The 15,877-nt window shown below is 38.3% G+C and overlaps 1 protein-coding gene across 1 annotated transcript; it reads right to left on the reverse strand.

Moving 5' to 3' along the window:
- Positions 1–283: 283 nt before the first annotated feature.
- LOC134654350 (uncharacterized) lies at positions 284–2,166 on the reverse strand. The gene is made up of 2 exons (XM_063509814.1): positions 2,016–2,166; positions 284–1,482 (listed from the first exon to the last, which is right to left on the reverse strand). Exons 1-2 carry the CDS (start codon positions 2,164–2,166, stop codon positions 284–286), a joined length of 1,350 nt encoding a protein of 449 aa, XP_063365884.1.
- Positions 2,167–15,877: the final 13,711 nt, after the last annotated feature.

Here is a 15,877-nt window from a genome sequence, read left to right on the forward strand (position 1 = left end):
TTTCCGTTCGGCTTCGGCACAAGAAAAATACTGGACACAAATTGGCCATCGCAAGGATTACACTCGGATATAGCACCTACTTGTAAAAGATTATTAATGGCATCTACAAAATGTGACCTCTCTACATCAGAATATTTTGGCGCTGAGGGCAAAGACTGTTGAACTACAGAGCTTATGAATTTGATTTTATAGCCAGCTATCCATGAAAGTATGGTGCGGTCACTAGTAATAAGCGCCCACTGTCTTTGAAACTGTGATAAACGGCCGGCATACTTAACTGTGTCTAGTAGTAGTGGTGGCGCGGCGGGGGCTGGTGCGCGTACGACGGCCTGTAGTAGCGCGCGGGCGGCGCCGGGGGTGGCGGGGGTGGCGGCGCGCGGGGAGCAGGCGCGCGGCCCCTCGGGATCGGGGCCGGTGGCAGCGGCGGGCCCGGCGGCGGCCTGCGCGGCGCTGGGCCTCGACGGTTTAAAGGCCGCGATACACTGGATCTCACCCGCCTGTATTGCGCTACGGGCTGCTTAGGAGCAGTAGCTTTTATCTCTCCGCCGGATTTAATCATGGCTTTCGCTGATTTAAGCGTTTCCGTCAAGTCTTCGCCAAATAGGCAAGTGTCTATCTTGGTATTCGCCAGATGGTCTTTGAGATCTTTTTTCAATGAAAAAAGTATAAAATTGCGTCTGGTTACGCTGTCTGCGTATTGTAAGTCGCACAAAATACGACCGAGGTCTATAAGTTTTTGTAAGAGGTCGTTATTTTTCTCTTTCGAATTTAATTGCGATGTAATTATTTCACTAAGACATGATATTGCGCAAGCCATTTCCTTTTGCTTGGACTCGATGCCTTTGTCTCGTTTAGCAAAATTTTCTGAGATGGCAGCTTTGATCTCAGGGTTTAATTTTGGCGCGCCTATTTTAACGCAATTAGCAGGGATTAGGTATTTACTAAGGAGGTCTTTACGGGTTTCTTTAGTTATACCTTCTATGGCTACATGTGTAAAACGGGTAGCTATTTCTGCACGTACCTCTTTTCCATATATTGTGGCCGACGAGGGGTCATCTCCCAGAATTTGTAATACATCATCGTCCAAATCGATTGTGTCAGCGACCTTATTATCGTCGGCCTGCTCAACAGTGGACGTGCTTGTGCCTGGTATGGCAACGGCGCTTGCGCCGGCTACGGCGCTGGAGCTGGTGCCGGCTATGGCGCTGGAGCTGGTGCCGGCTATGGCGCTGGAGCTCGTGCCGGGTACGGCATTGTCGCTAGTATTTGTCACGGTCTGTGTAGCGTTTTGCTGAGCCTCAGTAGGCTTTATCAAATTTCCAACAGAATTCTGAGATTCCTCGATAGGACAATTATCGGCCTCAATAGGGTCTTCCTGACACTCAGCGCCATTATATTGGTCATTCTGACTGTATGGATCGTAGTTCAGTTCATAATCCGGGTATTCCGGAAACCAATCGTCTGGTCGTAAAACCGGTGATTCTGAGAACAAAAAGCAATCCTTAGTTTGCTTTTATATTTATACTCGTTTATTTAAATAAAAAATGGATTAAACAAGAATATCTTCAAGACTATATTTAAGGTAAATATACTGTAATTACTATAGTCTATATATGACTTTATTTTTTACTTATAAAACTGAAATACATTATTACTGAGTAATATTCTAATCGTCTGAACTGAACCAGATAACGCAAGTTATCCTATCTTGAAGTTAGGTAACAATTCCCAATGAATTGTACGCCAACCGTCATAACATGCGTCGACTTAGCCCCAACGGCTAATCGGAGTGCATTGATATACTGTACAAGTATGAACTCGTTCTGTGGTTCTATACAGTCAATAGTTACGTATCATTTAGTTAGGTATCAGTCCCCAATAAACTGACCGCCAACCGATACAAATTGCGCCTTGATTTATCCCCAATGGATAAATCTGAGTGCACGTATATTTACCTAGGTTTAATAACCTTGGTCCTTTTAAAATATGCAAAAGCGAAAATAAAAAAGACTTACCCGTATCTTGTGGCATCAATTCCTCATTGGAACCACTGTGTGACGAAGCACTTTCACTATTATGTCGTAATTTACGTTTTAATTTTCGAACTTTATGCAGTAGATGATCAATGTCATCTTCGTATTTCTTAGCACGTTTACGTTTCGGCATTGTGCGAGAATCCACGAACAAGAAACTTAGTTAAGTTTTTAAGAAGTGACTTGAGTGGTCGAGCACTAGAAAGCGTATGAACGGACGGAGCGATGGAAGCCGGGAAGTGGAATGTAGGCATACCCACTTATTAAAAAATAAAAATTTAAAAATAACTCCAAACTAAGTGCAGAGTGGTGACACCTACCGGCGTAACTACATGTATATATATATCTTCAGTTACTAATCTCGAGGACGAGGCGCGAAGTATAATCTACTATTTCTGTCCTCTTGAATAAAATTTACAAGTTAATTTAAAGTTTCAGCATAATGCAGCTAGAAATTCAAACTTACTAACACAATGTCTACAGCTATTTACTTAATACAACTTTCTTAAAATGTCCCGTTACCCGTATTATATTCGTTTTTGATGTTACTCCGACATTGTAGCAAACAGATAAACAAGCTTAACAGCACCGAGCTTGGCGTAAACACGGACATAAACATACAATGTCCCGTATTTTCGTGTTCGAAAGTAGGTTATTACCAAATAACCGAACCGGGACTCGATTCCACAAAAATTAAAGAATATAATTGACAATGACAAGCACAGAGCAAATTTTCCGGACATACACCAACGTTGTTACATAAAATGACGGTTTTAAATGGGTACAATATGTATATATATGTATAAATATTTATGTATGTACGTTGATAATAAGTAATAAGTAGTAAGTAGTATTAAGATAGTGACTTATCTCTCTGTACTTACTGATCTTCTTTTCCGCACCAATTGTAAGTTTCTGTTTGGCCCAATGGTTGACTGGTAGAGAATGCCTTAGGCATTAAGTCCGCCATTTGTACTAAACTTTGTATTGTGCAATAAAGGTTAAATAAATAAATGACATTTGCCCAGCATTTTATTTGTACCTTATTATTAATCTTAATATTTAGGTACAAATCAGGGATGTTGCAAATATCCGCATCCGCATCGGCAACCGCGGAACTTCCGCATTATTTTCAACTTCCGCATCTGCATCCGCATCCGCATAAAATCGATGCGGATTTAATGCGGATGCGGATGTGGAACACGTCGGTACAGGAACGTCTTAGCATCGGCGTAAGTGCTAAACTGCTGGGTAATTTCGTCATTAGCCAAAAAAACCTATTAGAAATTTGCAGTCAAGCGTGAGTGGGACTTAATGTACGAAACCCTTGGAACGCGAGTCCGACTCGCACTGCCGGTTTTTTGAAATAAAAATTACTAAAATGTAATATTTGACGTTTTTTATGTACCTACCTATCTTGACATCCGCATCCGCGGATGTGAGCCTTTAAAAATCCGCATCCGCATCCGCTTCCGCGGATGTCAAAAAATCGGCATCTGTAACCGATATTTCCCAGGCTACGATATTTTTGTGAATATATTTCAGAATCCCTAATTAGACATTAGCCTAGGACCACGTTGAACTTAGGTGTACGAACAACACAGCACAATTTTACTTTGCTACACCATGCTAGCGTCACCACAATACGATAGGTTTTCTCATCGCCATTGGTCCGTAAGTAGGTTGTCTAATATTTCGGACCAAATTCGTGGATTTATGAGACAAAGTAATTTCGGTTATTTCCATCGGAGTCGGGACGTTTTTTGAGTTATTACCTATTTGGCGATTGTCTTGAAACTTGTCGATGGTGATGCATTTATGGGAATAATTTAGCTGATATCGCGTATTTCAAGATATATGCTTTTCGTAGCTGCATTGTATTATTTACTGAATTTGGTAAGTCAACAATAAACAACACTAGGTATACGTAAATAAGACCTAAACGTAGTAAGTATATGAAAATACTACTTGGTCAAGCCATATAAACGTAAATATGTAATATTTTATTGACACAGACACATCGACATCAGTAAGACGACTACCTATTAAGAGAGATAAGAACGAGCCGAAAAACAGTACAATAAAATACCTCATGAAAACTTATTGCCTCTGAACATATTCTTTTGGTTGGCCGAAGAAACCAATAACATTATATGGAGAATGGAAATGAAGTTAATTATCCCTAGATAGACAGCCGCTTAAACATTATTCAGGTAAATAACATTAATGATCATGATCACCATTAACAAGTAAATATAAAGACTTTCAACCTCCATAATAATGCCGCGTTTTACGTAATTGTTAAAAAGGCGATATAGTGAATTCATAGAGCGATTGCACGCTGTTACCTCTTCAGTCATAAACACGATACAGCCACGACGCAGGTAATTATAAATACTTATTTACCATTATTCGGCAACTCATAAACTTAAACCCGTTTATGACGATCAGCCCTAGTAGCACGGTCGCGTTTTTATCATTTATCACCATGCCTGTCACGTTCTAACAAGTATGTAAGTGCGAAAGTGACGGGCTTAGTGATAGTGGATAAAAATGGATCCGTGCTGAGCCCGCAGGTTCTGTCTATCTATGTCTTCTGTCTGTCAGCTGAAGAACATTTATCTATGCCTATTGATTGATCTGCATGATATAGTTGCTGCGCTCCAAAATCTCCTTAGCCTCAGGAACCTCATAGTTACCCCATACCCTACTTTTCTTATGTATTGTAATTTTGTTTAAAACCTTAACGCCATATATAGTGAACGATCTGGGAAATCGGGTGATAAGCGGATGTCCAATTACCTTAAACGTATGGAACTGAGACCAATGTCACTCTAACATAAGATACGAACTGTTGTATAACATGCTCATGTGTCTATATGTTGGCTTGTCTCTGATTTGCGCATTTTCGTTAGCAAAGTGGATTGCTTTGTTTTGCATGAATTTCCATTCTAGCCTCCTCTCATTGTTATTCGATCGAATTAACGGAAAGCAAACAATAAAAACGGTATAGATCCAAGATAAAGAGAAAAAGCTTAATTATATAATGCTGTTCATACGTAAATACAATCTAACTAGAACAGACCATTTTGAGTTTATCGCGAACATCATGCCCAGAAACATACAACAATAAGCAACGTCCACTTTAACTAATAGGTAAATGCTCTTACCGGGATTCGAACTCAGGACCACGGTAATAGGTCGGTAGGACCACTCTAAAAAATGAAAACCAACTAAGAGCAGTTTTCTCTTAGTTGACGTAAAGTTAATTATAACAATAACGATCTTATATAAATCAAAGAAACCTGATTACTTAAAACAATAAGTGTATCTGTCATTGAACTAATAAAGTAGGTATGTTATTAATCCTAACAATTGTATACTTTGCATCTATCATTAACTTGTTGACATAATTATGTAACGTAGGTTGATTCAATCCTTAACAAATTAATTAAAACAGATAAATATGGTAATAGTTATGAACATTTTAATAGTTTATGTGATTATTTTCTCTTTGTTGATTTACATAAGACTTGGTATTTTAATCAACTAAACATATAATATTTAGAACAACGAAGATAAAACATTCAATCCCATTATGATCAAGTTATTGTATTAATTACGAAACTAATATTCCATTCTATTAAGAATTATTTGTTAAATCGATTTTCTTCATAATTAAATTAAATAATCAGTTAATCCGTTCAATCAAGAGATAAGTAGAGGGGCGCCGGTGCACCCGCGGTCCTCCCCGCCCGCGCCCCTGCGGCGCCTGTGACCGTGCGAGTGGGGAGTCAGTCTCAGCCTCGACGTTCAACATTCAACTACTTAGTCATTCAAGTACGCGTCAACGAAATAAACTTTACTTGTGCCTTTATTTCACGGCAAGCCTGGAACAGTGAACGTGTTACCTTTGCTTTGTGTACCTAATGTATAATAGTGTATGTGCAACATGGAGCAAGTGCTAATCGCGGCGACGGGAATAAAAGGCGCGGGGACGGGCGGGGATGGTTATGTGGGAATCCCTGTTGTGGACTAATGAGACCCCAGGTCTACCCAGTAAAACCCCTGTTGGCCGCCTCAAGGCTTTAAGGCGAGGCACGGGAAACGATCGGGACCATGCTTCCGAAACCCCGCCAGCGGCTGTCCGAACTGCGGAGTGCGGACTCGACTTCGGAGGAACTGTTTCCCTTTACTTCTCTAAGAGTGGGCCATTTTTTGCGCATTGGCCATCCCAGGGACCCTCGTGTAGGCGACAGACGTCCCCGAGCCTGCCGCCAACAGGTACCCATAAGGGGGAAATCGACGGTTGTACGCCAAACGGTCATTATATTTGTAGCCCGTTTTAAATGTTAATTATAATATATATGTAAGGTATGTAAAAGAAACTTCGATTTTTAAATGTAAAACGTTTAGTTTTCTAAATGTTTAGATGAATAAATAACATCTTATTATATATATTTTTTGTTTTATTCATTTACCCCCTTTTCATAAAACTTTACTTTGTTAAATTTGAATCTCAATTGTTTAATCAGTTCAACTATGAAGCTTGTTGTTTGTTGTTGTGTTTTATTGTACTAGTACAATTGATGAAGAATGGTATATTGTACTAGACAAGCTTCATAGTTGAACTGATTAAACAATTGAGATTCAAATTTATCAATTTCTTAGTTCTGGCTAATAAGATGCATAAGTCGATGCAATCATGTTCTTAGTTGAACTTATTAGGGTCAAATAGTTGATACAGTAATTCTTCATGTTAACATTGATTTACATCTTAGTTGAAATGATTAAACAATTGAGATTCAAATTTAACAATATCTTAGTTCAGGCTAATAAGGTGCATTAGTCGATGTAATCATGTTCTTAGTTGAACTTATTTGGGTCAAATAGTTAATACAGTAATTCTTCATGTTAATATTGACCTACATCTTAGTTAAACTGACTTCTTTGTATTAGTTGGTACAGTAACTTATCATGATAATAATTATCAAGCCCTTAGTTGATCTTGCTAGGATCAATTAGTTAGCATAATTATTTTTCGTGTAAATATTGAACAAGATCTTAATTGGTTCAGTTACATAGATATAGTAATAGCAATCAGAATTACGAGGGGTGTTCAAAATATTCTCGGTATGAGAATGAAAACAAACAAGTACGAAAAGTTTGATATTTTTATTTTTCAATATACTCCCCCCTATGTTCCCCTATGTTCATACACTTAAAAGATCGATAAATTATTTTTTTTTAATCCCTCGTAAAAATATTTTTTATCTTTCGTGTAAAAATGCTCCTCCACTGCCGCCTTCAATGCTTCATCGTCAGAAAATTTATTTCCACGCAGATCCTTTTTAAGATTGGGGAGCAAAAAGAAGTCGCTGGGGGCTAAGTCCGGACTATACGGTGGGTGAGTAACAGTTTTAAACCCACATTCAACAATAGCTGCCTTGGCAATATGAGCAGTATGGACGGGGCGTTGTCATGCAGAAGCAGAATACCTTTGGTTAACTTTCCTCGCCTCTTTTCTTTAATTACATCCTTTAATTGACGTAGAATGTTAGCGTAGTACTGTCCTGTGATATTTACACCTTTTTCTTTATAATCGATTAGTAATACTCCTTCACAATCCCAAAATATCGTGGCCATGACCTTGCCAGCTGAAGGGATGACCTTGAACTTCTTGGGATGAGCTGAACCCTTAATGTGCCACTGCATGGACTCTTGTTTACTCTCTGGGTCATAATGATGAACCCAGGTTTCATCTCCAGTAACTATTCTTTGCAGCACCTCATCAGGATTTTCACCGCACAGGTCAATAAAATCGGAACAACAAGCTACACGCATGTCTTTTTGAAGCCGAGTCAGCATTCGCGGAACCCATCTTGCACTTACTTTTGACATATTAAGATGGTCATGTATAATATCATGTACGGTACCAATAGAGAGATTGGTTACTTGTGCTATAGATTTTACCTTCACTCGACCATCTTCCAATATAAGTTTTTCCACTTTATCAATATTTTCTTGTGAAGTAGCTACTACAGGCCGGCCAGGTCTAGGGTCATCTTCAATACTCTCCCTTCCGCGTTTAAACTCGCTTGACCACTTTTGAATGGTAGATAAAGAAGGAGCAGACTCACGGTAAACACAATCCATTTCCTCTTTTATGGTTTTTTGATTTTTACCCTGTTTTGTCAAGAATTTTATCACGCATCGATGTTCTAATTTAGTTAACATTGTCAATTCGCACATGATGTTCACGTTTGTTCAGCAATTGCAGAAAAACAAAAGACTATCTCGGTTCGAATTATACTTTTTTTTAATGTCAATGAATAAACCTTAGCGGCCAGTAACGAAAGAAATTTTAGAAGAGGTCGTAAGATATCAATACCGAGAATATTTTGAACGCCCCTCGTACCTTATTTGATGTGTCTAAGTTCTTGTTAGGCTCGTATGGAATCAAGATGCTTGATTACGACTATCAAGATATTGATAGGGCCAACCAAATTTTTTTTAGAGTGACGGTACATAACAATAGGTACATACGCGGCCGTTTTCTGGAGGCACAGTAATGGGAGCCACGACAAAGCAAGGGGGCAAGTTGACCAACTTTTCTTGTCTTTCGGTTGTTCGGATGGTTTAACTTTATCCTTATATTTAAAAATACATATTTTCGAATCTATTACATATAAATTTCATTTATTCATAGTACATATGTAGATAGTACATGTGTATGTAATAAACAGGCATCGGAGTTTTTATCGCATGGTAAGACTAATAGCAAGCTATGGAGTCGACATTTGCCATAAATGTAAACTCTTATTCATACTCATACTCATTTACATATTTCATTTATCTTAAAATGCCTTTAGAGCGGTCGGTCGTGTATATTATCTTAGTCGAATTATATATAAAAATATTTTTCTATTACATTATGAATTCATAACTTCAATTATTTTAACATACAACTACTTATACAAACTACATCGCTGCGAAAGACCTAATGTCATGTAGGTACTGACCGCTGATAAAATTGATTAGTATTTGTCATGTGTCAATCACTGGTGATTGCAAACGTAGTAGTTATTTATATCTGTAAGTGGTAAATACGTTGTGGAATATTCGATAATTAATTATTATGCCTAACCCAGAAATAGCTGCAATTTTGGCATGGATAGAGCCATACAACGATTTACAATATGACTATGAAAAATCTGCTATAGTGTGCTTGAGTTGTGAAGTACAACTCACCCAATTAAAACATACATTTATTTTAAAACATATCTGTGTCATATCATCATTAAACTCATATACGTAGTAACTATTTAGTAATCGAGAACAGATTACTAAATAGTTACTACATATTAAATAAAATTAATCATGAGTATGAGTATGAATAAGAGTTTAGATTTATGGCAAATGTCGACTCCATAGCTTGCTATTAGTCTTACCATGCGATAAAAACTCCGATGCCTGGTAATAAAATACGTACCTACTAATAAAAGCCTTTTCGTTTATTTAAAACTTATTTGGTACAACTACCGCCCTCTATCCGCTAATGATGTCGACAGCCTGTTTTATAGTAAGCTAACGACCGAGCCCGCCTGCATTTGCTTTAGTAACTTGCTAGTTCAAAAGGAGCAACAAAGATGGCACTACAAATTGAAGAACAAGGCGCAATGGAAACTGTAGATGCCGCTAAGCGAACCTGGTAAATTAATTTGCACAATCTACTGAAACTTAAAGTGTCATTCAATAGAAATTGCTAACAATGTAAACAAAAGTTACGAGTAAATTGACATTCAGTGTCAATTTTAGTATGGCGGTTTGTTTACATAGCAAGTTCTATTGAATGACACTTTAGAGTACCTGCTTATGTACAGTCTCCAAATTGATAGTTATATATTTTTCCTACTATTAACACATCGAGTGTCGGGAACACGCTCGGCTGGTTCTCGCCGCTCAATCGCCAGTCGCTTTCCTCTACAAAGCGGGAAAACGCTGGGATCCGCTACGAAAAAGTAGGCAGTGAATGTGTTAACTTATAGCGTGTTTAATTTAATAACGTCTTACGTTGCCTAAGCATTTGGTATATTGATAATATTGATATCCCGTTTTGTGAAGTGAAGATGTAGACTAAATGGGCGTTTTCTAAAATAAATATCGAAAACCTGATTCTCACAGATCCTGGTGTTTTTGGGTTCTTTCAACTCAGAATCACTAGCATATTCAATTCTGATGATAAAATAAAATGTCCCAAAAATTTGTATGAAAATTGTAACTACGTTCCACTACGTCTCACGCACATACAAGTGAAAAAATTGTTCATACTAAAACGTGACGTAATGGAATGGACATTTTGGGACATCTTTTTAGGGTTCCGTAGCCAAATGGCAAAAAACGGAACCCTTATAGATTCGTCATGTCTGTCTGTCTGTCCGTCTGTCTGTCCGTCCGTATGTCACAGCCACTTTTCTCCGAAACTATAAGAACTATACTGTTGAAACTTGGTAAGTAGATGTATTCTGTGAACTGCATTAAGATTTTCACACAAAAATAGAAAAAAAACAATAAATTTTTGGGGTTTCCCATACTTCGAACTGAAACTCAAAAATTTTTTTTTCATCAAACCCATACGTGTGGGGTATCTATGGATAGGTCTTCAAAAATGATATTGAGGTTTCTAATATCATTTTTTTCTAAACTGAATAGTTTGCGCGAAAGACACTTCCAAAGTGGTAAAATGTGTGTCCCCCCCCCCCCCCTGTAACTTCTAAAATAAGAGAATGATAAAACTAAAAAAAATATATGATGTACATTACCATGTAAACTTCCACCGAAAATTGGTTTGAACGAGATCTAGTAAGTAGTTTTTTTTATACGTCATAAATCGCCTAAATACGGAACCCTTCATGGGCGAGTCCGACTCGCACTTGGCCGCTTTTTTTTAATGGCGGGATGGAGAATGCTGTCGAGCCCAAGAACGTCCAGATTTGAAAGAATCGGGTTTTCAATATTTATTTTAGAAAACGCCCAAATACTGAAAATTTAGTTATAGACTCTGTCCAGAAAGAGAAGAGTCGTGGAATGTATTGGGCCCCATACATTCCAAGACTCTTCTCTTTCCGCACAGACTGTAATGAAATATTCAACAATTTATTAAATTCGCGATCCGCGGGAAAGCGGAAAAAGCTCCCATAAAAACAACATCAACGAAGTTTCGATAACAGCATAAAGAAATATACTCGTAATAAAAATGACAGTTTGCCTTGCCCATTGATAAAATTATCTTGATCTCATTAAAGGGCGTGCCACATAAGAATACAAAACCAGTAACGTACCTACCTACATCTACCTACTATCAGCGAAGTGGTTCTGGCAGTGCCGAACCTCGACACCTTTGACTAATGGACGACAGACACGTGCGACATTTCATCACAAATGTCCGAAGCGTAGATGCTATTAAGCGCGGATAGATTCGTGAGTTGGGTCACGTCGTCACTTACTTGTTTATTCAGATGTTACTGTAAGCCATGGTAGAGGCACCGCAAGATGGATGATGTAAGAGAAAGATGTGAGGCAGATAAAGAGATTTCGATTTTCGTTTTCGATAGCATCTCACAACTGTCCCAACCGTCAAACTATGAACAAATGTCGCAATGCCGCATCTATATTCACCAACTGATCCGTAACCGATTTTTTCCCTACTTTGTAGCAGAATATGAACTAATTTCAGAAGGATTTTACCGCTCCATTTTACCTAAATGTGAAAGTTACTTTTTCTTAGTTTTATCCTTTGGAGTATAGTGGTCAAGTGGTAGAGTAGTAGACCTATGGAATGGTGTGCTACACGTATTAATAGCGGCTAAGAAAATACACCCAATTATTCTAAATTTTATTAAAAAGTAAAGTGGCTGTGACATACATTAGACGGCCGGACAGATGGAAATGACGAAACTACAAGGGTTCCCTTTTTGCGATTTTGGCTACGGAACTCTAAAAAGGATAAAAGTCACATCTCACATGTCGCATCTAAATTGTGACGTGTTCTGCAACCGGAAGTGCGGACGTACGAAGCCGAGCGAGGCCGCGGGGCTGATTGATCATTTCCCAGCTTCCTGCTCCACCGAGGCCGACGGCCATTGTGGAAAGCCGAAAGCTCTTTAACTAATTATAGGCTAGCTTGAGACGAAATTGAGTTATAATTGAAGTTCTGCCCAATGACAGGATTGCTTATTAGTGACTGACTTTCTTTTGTGTCTTGTCTTGTACCAAAATTGGCAGAGCAGGAAATTTCTTTCCCCATGCATTTAAAATTTCTTCCAAGGCGTAGGTCCTTATGCATATATTTCCTCATGGTTTTCCTCTCGACTGGAATGTTAACGAAGGCCATACATTTGTTCAGAAAAATACATTTCAAGTGGTTCTTCTTCGTTCTTTTATAAGTTTTATAACAGGCTGACTTTTTGATAAGACTGATTTAGCTAAACTTAAACCGGCGTCAAGCCTGACTCAAACTATTTCAAGTAAACTCGTCCAAACTGGAAAACACTTGCAGCGTTTATTCTTGACTTTAGTTAGACTAGTTATGATACAGATATCACATGCCACATCATAGTTGTGGTAGATGGCGCCACTTTACAAGATCGCAGGACTTTCGCAGGACACAGCACGCTGAAAGGCGGCAAGTTGAAAGTAAGGGAAATGTATGTATGTGTATTTCTGACGACCACAATATAGATTCTTATAAATTGACATTAATGTAATTTGTACTGTAATCATATATTGTGAAATAAATAAATCTAATCTAATGATGACGTGAAAGCCATCTACAACAATGACGTAGAACCACAGAATAACTAATAGTACTACCGTACAGAAAATTCACTCCTTCACAAAAGTCAGATTTAGGTATAAAATTACACCTACATCGCCGCCTGCAAGCAAAATTGAAACTTATAACCGCGCATGAACCGTGAATCTCCTTTGCGCGCCGCAGTTTTATGACCGAGCTGTGAGTGTCGGCACGGGGTTATCACTTGACAAGTTTTTATACCTAAAGTCTATTTTTTTTATTCGGTAGACTGAAATGACAGTTCATAGTATGAACATAAAATGTCATTTCATACTATGAACTGTCATTTCAGTCACCGAATAAAAAAATTGACTTTATACCCACTGATTTATTATTTTTAAGATAAATATGTAGGAATTACAAACGTTGATTATGTAAACATACATTTTTTATCCGGAGATAGTAAGTATGTCTGATTCTCACGGAAGTAAGTTTCGAAGCCATTGTGTATTTTCAATTTTGCGCGAGCGCCGCGTGACACGACCATCGATCGTGCACGCCGAGCGGCAGCCCACTGCCATACGCCTGTCCGATGGGCGCGCCGGCCAAATGTACCTAAACTGCGGAGTGACACCCCCCTGGTAGAACGTAACTTTGCATTAGAAGTATTAGAACTTCATCTTCCTCGTCTAAACTCTTTCTCATCCTAAAGAAGCAAAGGAAGTAGCACCCGAAGATCAGCCGTAATTGTCAAAGCTCGACAGCCTAAATAAGTAAATACAATAGTCGACAGCCCGTGACACCTCTTTTGCCTGGAATTACAATTCGAAGTGGCAACTATTGAGAGAGTGTCCAGCACTGGAACATGTTAACACGGCACTTTCCGAAACGGGTTAAGTATGTTTTGTAGTTGAAAGAAATTCATTGGTTAGAGTGGTTATGTTTCAAACCCATAACCGCTTTGAAATCCTCTGATAGTTAAAATGTTTAGGCATTGCCTTTCTAGCCTCTAGCAAACATGAAATTCGAACAGATAATAACAAACAACTTGTAAGTGAAATAGTATAAAGAGGGTTAATAAATACCAGTCTTTATCACTGCTTTTCTCTCTAGTTTTGTCAAATTGTTATCGATAAGCAACAGCTGCCGGGCGTGGCCGATCAGTTCCCGTTTAGAAGTAGGTTACTTGCTTTGTGTTTGTGGCGTCTATTATGTCTTAAAAACCAAAACGCCCTTTAAATGTTATTGGCTCGTATGTTATATGACGTTTTGTTAAGTTTAGTTAGGCGTATCTTAGCGAGCCGCCACAGAGGCTTCACTTCAGTTAAGAAGGTGGTTGATCGATTCCATATCATCATCGACATTAGTATACGACGATCCGCTAGTATCATATGGCTCCTTGAACAAGTGGGTTTGGGATATCTATTGAATCACCATCTCTGTATGGTGGTGACGGAAAAGACGACTAAATATGGGAAATCTGAGACACTATTTCACTAATCGGTATCGAAAAGTCTCATGATTTGGGCATATCGCCTGTAATCATCCGATAGCCAAGAATTTTTTTTTTTCAATATTTCGAGAGCACAGTGAACGAGCTGTTACAATAAGCTGTGGTAAAGTATGACTGGTAACTAATAGTATTGTATCGTTCCGTTTTTTATAGCCGATGTCAACCGTTGTGTGATATAGATATAGGTAATTCTAACAATGTAATTTAAAGTCATGGACTTGTAGTTATAATTGCTCAATTGTAGATTTATAAACAGTCATTCGTTTCTAAAAAACGGCTGAATAAAAACCTAACCTTTAGCTATGTACCTACATGTTTCTATTCTAATGCAGGTATACAAATAATACATCTAACATCATTTTGAATATGAGATGGTAATACATATTTTTTTTACATCTATTATGTATATAGGATGAGTCGAGAAAATGAAAAATATACCTACATATGAGTATATGTCCAAAATAGAAAGTTAACCGGGCACGCAAGACCTAGTAGGCCCTGAATGTCAGTTCCTGATAGGAGCCTCCTATGGCTTAAATGTTTGAGAAAAAGGTTATTACCCCTACAACTTACTAGATAAGACTTCAATATCTTCAGTTCTTTAAAAAAGGACTGTATAAGCTTATAGAAAAACATACCAGAGCTGTAAGTTCTTATAAACGCTTGTAAACACTTAACTTTATATACAAATATGGAGTAACAAACATACAACCGAATTGATAACCTCCTTTTGAGATTTGGAAGTCGGTTAAAAAACTAACCATGTACAACTTAACACCAGTTATAATGTCCTGTGTGGTTAATTAAGGCGCCACCGACGTTACAAGTGCATACATATTGCGCGTGGATCGTAAAAGTTCACGGCTGCCATCAGCCCGCGACCTTTCCGCGAGACGGCTTACGAAATCGGAGTTAGCGGCGCGTGCGCTGATACACGGCCAGCTACATCACGTTAAATAGCCACCAGACAGCAGCCATGTCATGACAGTTCCATTGGGTTATTTAATACCTTACTAGTGAACCCCTTGTCTGATGTAGACAAAAAGGTATTAAATGTTGTTAAGTGCAGTCTGAGGGACAGAATTGTGCGATGTACTTAAACTAGATTTGGTTGTTTATTTTCTTTTAACTGTTAATTAAGTCCGTTCTTATAGGGCAACATATTCGTTTAATCGAAAAGCACATTGTACTCCGCTTATAGAATCTAGAGCCTAAATAATTAATTCCTAATAGTACCTAATATGTACCAGATAATACCAGAATAATACCGTTGCGTAGTTTTAAAGATCTAAGCATACATACAGACAGACAGACAGCGGGAAGCGACTTTGTTTTATACTATGTAGTGATTAGTTCATTTCTACGAGGCAGCTGTTTGATCGTCGGCTGTGCATAAACTCTTGGGTTAAGAGGTTTGAGGTCCATCGTATCACCAACCAACAGGTGGAATAGTTTTGGAGACCTTTGACCAAAAGTAAGCAGATTCTTTTCCTTTGCGAATAAATGAACAAGTTTATTGACAGGTTTGGAATTTAG

This window comes from Cydia amplana, chromosome 14 (genome assembly GCF_948474715.1).
Source record: "Cydia amplana chromosome 14, ilCydAmpl1.1, whole genome shotgun sequence".
Lineage (NCBI taxonomy): Eukaryota > Metazoa > Arthropoda > Insecta > Lepidoptera > Tortricidae > Cydia > Cydia amplana.

What these genes read in the sequence shown, in the direction of transcription:
- LOC134654350 (XM_063509814.1), bottom strand. Translation starts at nt 2,166, where the DNA reads ATGCCGAAACGTAAACGTGCTAAGAAATACGAAGATGACATTGATCAT. An exon ending in ATTGATGCCACAAGATACGG is followed by an intron (nt 1,483 to 2,015) that starts GTAAGTCTTTTT and finishes TTTTGTTCTCAG; the next exon opens with AATCACCGGTTTTACGACCA.